Source organism: Electrona antarctica (assembly GCF_951216825.1).
Source record: "Electrona antarctica genome assembly, chromosome: 11".
Taxonomy (NCBI): domain Eukaryota; kingdom Metazoa; phylum Chordata; class Actinopteri; order Myctophiformes; family Myctophidae; genus Electrona; species Electrona antarctica.
In genome coordinates this window covers 42,366,771-42,375,284 of record NC_136792.1, presented here as the reverse complement: position 1 = coordinate 42,375,284, position 8,514 = coordinate 42,366,771, and the positions used below count along the sequence as shown (strand labels likewise).

General features: G+C 42.8%; 1 protein-coding gene across 3 annotated transcripts in view; it reads right to left on the bottom strand.

The window, feature by feature from the left end:
- Nucleotides 1-356: 356 nt before the first annotated feature.
- b3gat1a (beta-1,3-glucuronyltransferase 1 (glucuronosyltransferase P) a) overlaps nucleotides 357-8,514 on the bottom strand; it is a 131,287-nt gene continuing 123,129 nt past the window's right edge. For all 3 annotated transcript variants that reach the window (XM_079513994.1, XM_079513996.1, XM_079513995.1), the window contains 2 exons: nucleotides 4,168-4,464; nucleotides 357-462 (listed from right to left, as the gene is read on the bottom strand). In XM_079513994.1, coding sequence (XP_079370120.1) covers nucleotides 376-462; nucleotides 4,168-4,464 — 384 coding nt within the window. In that variant the 3' untranslated portion in view covers nucleotides 357-375. The remainder of the gene's footprint in view (nucleotides 463-4,167; nucleotides 4,465-8,514) is intronic.

Below are 8,514 nucleotides of genomic sequence, written 5' to 3'. Positions count from 1 at the left end.
TAGCTGCAGTAATTGGCTGCAACTACGCTGCATATACATTAACATTACAATGTCCATGCTCTGTTGAGACTGATCAGGCGAAACCTGCTAAAACCTTTGATCACTAATTGATTCCAGCTTATAAATATCTTACAACAAGTTAAAGAAGAGTTCTACTTCTTCAGTGTAGAATTAATTATAATTAAGTATAGGTGCAACTTAATATTAAGGGTTTAAGAGATTGTAAACACACTATCTGTGCTTAAATATGGAAGGGGAAGCGGTTGTAAAAACATGAATTCCTTAACATTTTACATGTAATATTCTCAAGTGAATTTGTAATTATTTCTTTTGTTATCCTCTGTGATAATTACCATTTTTCAGGTGGAAAAACTGTCAAATCTCCACATTGGGGTCTGTGAATCCTTTCTTCCCCTCATTAACAAGGACCGGTTTCTCTGTTCTCGTGTGCCAAACAAGTATCTGGTGGGAGGGGAAAGAAAACACACAACACAAACAGACACATAACAAAACAAAATTAGCGACATGCAGCATTTTTTTACAAGGATTCACTCCTGTGCATGTGCTCCTTTTAATCCATGGCTATGCGTGATATCCTTGCCAGCGTTATACCTCCCAATTATAGCCGCAAGGAAGGAGCACTGTGATACTGTACCATAAGACGTGTGTAATTTCAAAGAGCTACTTTAGTGTGCACCGTGGGGACGTGCAGAGAATGCTAGAGAGGCAGGCGCTGGAATTCCATTAAAGGGCACTTTTGGCAAAAAAAAAAGAATAATAATAATAAAAATCACACCCGTGTGAACTGAGTGGTGTAAGGTCTTATATAGACTAATAAGCTGTGGTCTGACGTAATGTCTGACGTAATGAAATCACACCCGTGTGAACTGGGTGACCATAGCAACCGTGCTCATTTTTTGGTACGAACAGACAGACTAACAAAGCCAGTTGTAGGAGTGGTTTACACCACTCAAAAAGAATAGCTGATCTACATCAGCTATTTTCGGGGCGTGATCCCCTGCACTCTCTAGCTACTGGAGATGCGACCTACAACAACATTTCTAAACGCATTCTTTCAATGTATAACGCTGCGTTCAAGTTCATGAGACTTTGGAAAAAAACACACAACACACAACACTGACAGCTAAGAGGTGGCGAAAGCTTGCCCAGCATAGCAACGGTTGCTATAACTATTTGGATTTTCGGATATTCGGCTACATTGAAAATGACAGCCTCAATTGTACTCCGAGTTTAAATAAAGGTTATGATGATGATGATGATGATGATGATGATGACAGAAGACAAAGACTTTTGGGGTGGGGTTTAGCGAAGGGCTAATTAAGACACACTGCTTGTAAAACTGTACTTTACAAGTCTGACTGCAACATGCCTCTTTTCATTTGGCTGTGTAATACAGAGCCCAATCTCAAACTTGGAGTGGGATGATTTGGCCCCGGGATGATTTGGCCACGGAGAGCAAAGAAATGAACATGTAGCAAGGTGGAATGGGAGTGCGCGAGGTGGAATGGGATGATGGGTTGGTTGGTGGAGTAGTGGAGCCTGGGGGAGGGAGGGGATGCTGCTGGTGGAGTAGTGGAGCCTGGGAGAGGGAGGGGATGCTGCTGGTGGTGGCGGCGGGGCACAGTACCAAGCTCATTTCCCCTCCTCTCCTCCCTGCTGGAAGTACACGCTGATTCCCTTTCATCTCACCCCGCTGATGAATAATGCATGGCCCCGTGTTTGAGATTCGCCAGGAGCCCACTCCCACTTTGCTCAGGTGCAGAGGAGGGTTAATCATTGCACTCACATCCTCCAAAGAAGGTTGTTTATAAGGAGGAGAAGTGGTCATGTACGAGTCGACTCACCGCCCTCTCTGCGCCCATCTCTACGGTCTGTCCCTAGCCTCAACTCTGATCAGTATGAAGTTCGTTCCTGTTCCCCTAACCGCCTCAGAATACTCTCTTGTGTCCCTCTGAATGGTACAGATGTACAGGAGAAAACACTTGCTGAAAAGGCATCTCATTCTGTGTGTGTGTGTGTGTGTGTGTGTGTGTGTGTGTGTGTGTGTGTGTGTGTGTGTGTGTGTGTGTGTGTGTGTGTGTGTGTGTGTGCGTGTGCGTGCGGTGCGTGTGCGTGCGTGCGTGTGCGCTTGTGTCTGTGGATTCTGTGTGGGTGAGTGGTGTGGATTTATAGTGGTTAGTTGACACCCAGTTTGTCCGAGTCTGCCCAGAGACAGGTTTTAGTAGAGCTGTCCAGAAAAGCTGCAGGCAGGGGGCAGTCTGGAGGTGGCGTGGGCATGGAGGGTACACTACTGATACTACGCTTAGGGCTCTGTACTGTGTGTGTGTGCGTGTGCGCGCATGCGTGCCTCACTCTCTGTCTCTCTCTCTCCTTCTCTGTTTGCGTCTGCATGCCTTGATTGATTTTCAGAAGTATACATCATTGACATACTTTCCTGAGAGACTGACTTCTCATTCTGCTCACTCTGGATTACTTTTTGTTTCTCCGGCATTTCTCAATTAGTTGGTGCATTATGTTAACATCAATACTACTATGTCCTATTCCTGCTCTCTCTCCTCATACACTGTGAATACGAAAAATCTACGCCCCAGTCGGTCGGACCCACGGTTGTCCAGAACCGCCCCAAAAAGCCCTCTGCCCAGGCTCTGGACAGAGCCCCTGCCCAGGGTCCATATATGGAGCTGGCCTGTTCTGACATCATTCTGACGTTTGCATAGACGTCAGAATGATAGATATATGGGCATAAAAGGGACACAGACATAATATCTGGGTGGGGCATGCATTTCCAACTTGCATCGTTCCAAGTAGGCCAGTGCCCAACAGGCACCGCTGTAGAGGCCCCACGGGCACCGATCTAGTAGTAGTAATAATAATAATAATAATTATTATTATTTTTATGGTTATGTTTCAAGCCTTTGTATGTGCACTTTGCAATCTTTTGGGGTGATTTTTCTATTTGCCATAGGGGCCTACGAATGCAGTGCACCAGGCTGTTAAGCAATACTTTCAAAGAAATGTAGGATGGCCACAGATTACAGTTTACAAGCCTAACAGGAACATTAAGTGTGATACAGTACGTAATGTTCTGGTTGCAAATTGTCATTGCTGTTGTAAATGTGAATGAACAAAGTTGTTTTATAAGACGGACTGGCAAATACTGTAAGGATATTGATAACATCATACGCATACCCATGGAGGATATCATTTTTTAATTACTTTTTTTAAACTGCATTGAGCTTAGCAATTATTGTTTACCGGATGCATCATTAACTCGCATGGAAGAACGCACATTTTTATGGTGACAACCAACAATAATGTGAAATATTGTGGGATTTTTTTGATGAATGCCTTTGTGCTAATAAGAACTGAACTGAACTGGATCTAGGGCATTAAGCAACTAGTCGAGTAGTTTACTAGTCGACTAGTAAATCCACTAGTCGGGGGGGAAAAAAATATTTTTAATTTTTTTCCTGATTTTGTAGGCCTCAAGATCAGGTAGATTATAGTTAAAGTCACCAATGTACACAGTTTTTAAATGTACAAATATTTATTTCCCAAAAAAATAAATATATATATATATATATATTTTTTTTTAAATAATAGGTAGTTAAACAACTAGTCGACTAGTAAACTAGGCAACTAGTCAACTAGTAAAAATAACTAGAAGTGAATGCCCTAACAGGATCTGTGTGTCATCTACTCATGCAAAGTTATGCCAGGCAATGTAGGCATGGCAAAAATAAAACAAAACAGAAAACATTGTCGCTGTTGGATTGAAACATGTACGATCTACAAGCTCACAACATGTCACAACCTGAGTCGTGACACATTGTGAGCGTGTAGATCTGCTATTCGTGCGACAGAAAGAAGTAGGGCATTAATGTATTTTTCTGTCCGGCAGCAACGATATGTGTGCTCAGCAGCCCTTCGTTGTATGGTGGCGTGGCATGGTGTCCTGTAATAGAAAGGTTGACGGTCCAATCCCCATGACAGCCATGTGTAATCCTGCCAAGCCTTTAAGCAAAATACTGGACATCTACCTCCTTAGCCATTGCAAATCACTGCTGATAAGCGTGTCGACTAAATGCATGAAATGCAAATGTAAGTCTAACAAATGGAGTGTGAAGAGAAAAGAATTAGAATTACCTTAGTGCAATTGGCTGCTTTTGGCTCCAGGTCATTGAGTGTGACCAGCTCTCGGAGCAGGCTGCTCTCCTGGTAGCCGCCCTTGACCCCCCGCAGCTTAAAGTAGGCCTGAGGCTTAAACAAGATGAGCCGCAGGTTGATGGCGAAGCCTGCCATGTCGATGGCAAAAGGCCGATGGGGATCGAACACGGTTTTCCAGCCGTACACCTTTCCTGCTGCGTTGACCTTGGGCGACTCATAGCGCAAACCTCCCACGAAAGCCACAGGCCACACGGAGACCTTCCGAGTCGTTCTCATCTAGGGAGCAGAAGAGTGGAAAGGACGGTAGAGAAGGGGAGAGGAAATGAGGTGACATGAGTTAAGAGGAGGAGGGATGAGCAGACATTGTGAGAGATCGGCACATTGAGGCCCATCAATCTTAGGATTTATAACAATTGGTTTAGAATAGTGGTTCTCAAAAATAGCAGATATAAAAGCTCACAGCAAGCTTGTACATCTGCTATTTTTGGAGAAAAGAAATCTTGAAAAGTGTTATATAAAGTGTATAATAATTTGTATTTAACCCAAATCTTCTCTTCCGACACAAAACCTTTTCAGATGGGGGTCTGTAGCCAAATATATGTCAATTTGGAGGTCCTTGGCATGAAAATGTTTGAGAACTACTGATTTAAAAGGCATTTGTAGAATCAGCATCAGGTCTTATAATGGTTTAATCCACAAAAAACATACATGACAGGAAGACAGGAGTATACATCAAATGTCAGTAAATGTAGCAAATGAGAGGTTACAAAAAGGATACAAAAAGAGGTTGTGTTTCGAGAGTAGGATTCTCAGTGAAGTGATGAACCCAAAATCCAGTCAACAATAAAAACGGTAGCACGTCTCAAAGGGGACAAAATACTCACATTTCCTCATATTCATTTGGCTCACATCACACACACACACACACACACACACACACACACACACACACACACACACAAACTTTGCACGTTTCGGCAAAGCGCTTTCCTCAGAGCATTGCTACTGAGTTGAGTCTGTGTGCTGTAAACGAGGAAGGCTCTTTGATGAAACATGTAAACTTTTTTGAGATGTGAGCCAAATAAATATGTGGAATTGGTGAGTATTCTGTCCTCTGTGACTTGAACTTTGAGATGTGCTTTTTTTTTAGTTTTTGGCACATTTTACGTGTTTGCGGCAGGCTATGTTATGAGTGGGAATGTACATCCATGAAAAACAAAAACACAAAAATGTACTTAATAGCCAAAAGCATAGAAAAACTCAATCTTTGACTTTGAACCAAGAACCTTTGACACATACATTGCAGATCCTCTGTGCCACAAGATTGACAGCTACTATAACAACATCTTTAATCACTTGTTAACCCCTCTATTCTTCAGTAAAACTTTGGGCCCCTGGGCACGTGCCCAAAGTGCCCATATGGTAGATCCGGCCCTGAACAATTGTGAAGCAAGCGTCTTCCATCTGACAGAGTCAGGTTAGGGTTAAAGTGGTTAATGGCATAACGTTATGCTTGCCTTTTTCAAAGGGATTGTATGATTTGATGTGTTGCTGTGTGCTGTTACAATGACAACACCACTCTGCTACCAATCTGGGAACCCATCTGCTACTCAGCTACATGAGCACATGAGAGATTTTAAATATTTTTCATCTTTCCAAACTTTCTCTGTTGCTTTCAGTGAAATAGTACAACAGTGTAAATGTTCAAAAAGGTGCTTTTTAAACTAAGAACCATCCAAAGACCACTGACATATACACACCTTTATCTGTTGTTCCACGAAAGTTATTTAGGCCAAAGGAATACTAACCAGTAACCACCTAACTTCATATTATGATATACATTCAATGATAGCAAAGAAAATGCCAACTTTGAACCTGTGCATTCCAGGTCTTTATCATAACAATTCAATTGAGATTGCATGTGAGATTCAGAATATGAGACAGTGTTTACATACTGTAAATTGTAACCACCTAAATAAAACTGACAAAGTAAAATCACATTCTGTTTGGAAACTTTTCCTGCAGCCAAATTCATACATCAATAATACATCGTATCAATGTGGGGGTCCTTGGCACAAAAAACTTTGCAAACTACTGATCTAAGTAATTTGTCTCAATGTGAGGTCTGTGGACCCCCAGGGGTCCTTAAGGAGGTCCCAGCTAAATGTTTGATAGGAACCAAATGCACCCTTATTTATATGGGTCTGTAACTCAGAGAGTGTACAAATGGAACCAAATGGACCATTCTGGTTGGTTACATACATGTAGTGTAGTGCAGAGCAGGAGAAAAGGATGTTCTCTAAGTAAAAAGGTACCCTACCCACCCATCCTTGAATCTTTGTTTTGTGTGCCTCTCTGTAATAATTATTTGCTCCAGCATTGGCAGCAAGAGCTGGACTGTAATACAAGGTTTTTATATATACAGTAATGAGGAAAGGAGGACATTAAAATACAGTCATTATCATCAAACTCTACAATACACAATTAAGGATAGTGGTGTTTCTGTAGCAGAGAAGCACCACTTATAGAAGTGTGTGTGCGCGTGCGCGTGCGACTGCACGCATGTCTTGTTTTGCTATACTTGTGCAGGCCAAATGTCCCATGCATCGTAGAATTTGAGAAATGTACATTGTAAGGACCATTTTACTGGTCCTCACAATGAAAATGGTAATTTATGAATATATATTTATTCTATATAAGGCAAAGGATAGGTGTCTATCTACAAGCTCACAGCTCCTCGCAGTGAAGCGTGTTGTGACTGTGTAGATCTGTTATTTTAGGCTTTATGGTTAAAAATGTTGATACATTTTAAAAATGGAATTCATAAAATTGCCCGTGTGCGTGTGCGCGTGTGCGTGTGAGTTCAATTGTGGGAGGATTTTGCGGCACCACAGTAGTGAGGAACCAACCATATTCGTCTCTAAACATAACCAACCAGGGCCCTGCATGCAAATATGGGGCGGGATTATCACCTGTGACATACGCAAGCCCCCAGAACAGCTGGTCAACGTTGAAGCTGCCACTAACCTACTGGCCAAAGCTGGAACTGCAGCACGTTCCGGGACGTTCATGGAGGTGGCTGGACGTTCAGTGACGTCATGTGCATAATGTGCGTCAACCCAGACCTCAAATTTGAGACAGCTCCCAATTTCCCAAATATAATGGTACTTCCGGCAGTCTTCCGGGTGCTTCAAAACGCCAGTGAGCAACTTCTATTGAAATGAATAGCGGGTCGCTCCTGGTCCGCGCTCTATCCTTTATAACTGCGCTGCTCTCATTGGTTGTAGGTCTAACCAATAGAGTTCGTTTGAATCTTTTTGTAACCGCCCCTTGGAAAAAATCCTAATGCTTAGAAGGACGAGATATAGTCCATATTCCACATGTTGATATTGTCTGTCCAAGCCAGGCTAAGGCTATATTTGGCTAACTGATAAGCCGCTGTATGGTCAGTGCAGGGGATTAGAGCGCATATAAGAGGCTGAAGTGCATCGGAGCAAGACTGGGGGGACTCATGAGGAATCCAGGGGTTCAGAAACACGTTTTCACTTTAGTGAAAGCAATGGTGCCAGCAACCCAGATAAGATTTGGCAGGATAGTTCCATTTAACAAGCTGTGGGTGTTAAGGGTGTAAAGAGGGAGAGAGAGCAAGGTGAGTGCGTGCGTGCGTGCGTGCGTGTGTGCGTGCATGCGTGCTTTTGTACGTGCATGCGTGTGCCCTCACCGCATGTGTGGGTGGTGTACAGAATGTGAAGTTGTGTGCACGTGTGAGACTAGCCGGTCTGGTACTGCTGCTTGAATCCTTGACCAATATGTTATTGATTTCTTTTCAGATATTTGTCAGCAATAATATGTCTCAGCCCTCTCCTCCTCCTGTCTCCTAGTCTGTCCATATAAACTATACTGATCCCAGGACAGGCAACTGTCTGTTGCGTCTGTATCTAATGCCTACTCTCTCGTAGATGTGGCTGTACTGAATAAATCAGACTATCTGCCAGCGTTGTCAGGAGACTTGTCACTTCCCTATCTAGAGTAAAAATGTTAGAGTGAGTGTTCTGGCTGCTGACTCTTGTGGGAGTCTTGGATCGAGCAAAACAGTAAAAGAAAAAAAGGAAAACAATCATTTTCTTCCTCTGACTGTCAAGCAATTGAAACTACAATACCACTTGGGAGGAAGCATACATGCATGCTTGTGCTGACTTTTCCTATTTGTGTGCATGCATGCATGTGCTGTGCTTGAGTGAGTATTTGTTTAATGTTGTATGTATTTTTTTGTTTGAAAGTGTGTGTCTCCCTGTCCAATCGTGCTGGTGTTTGATATACAATGCG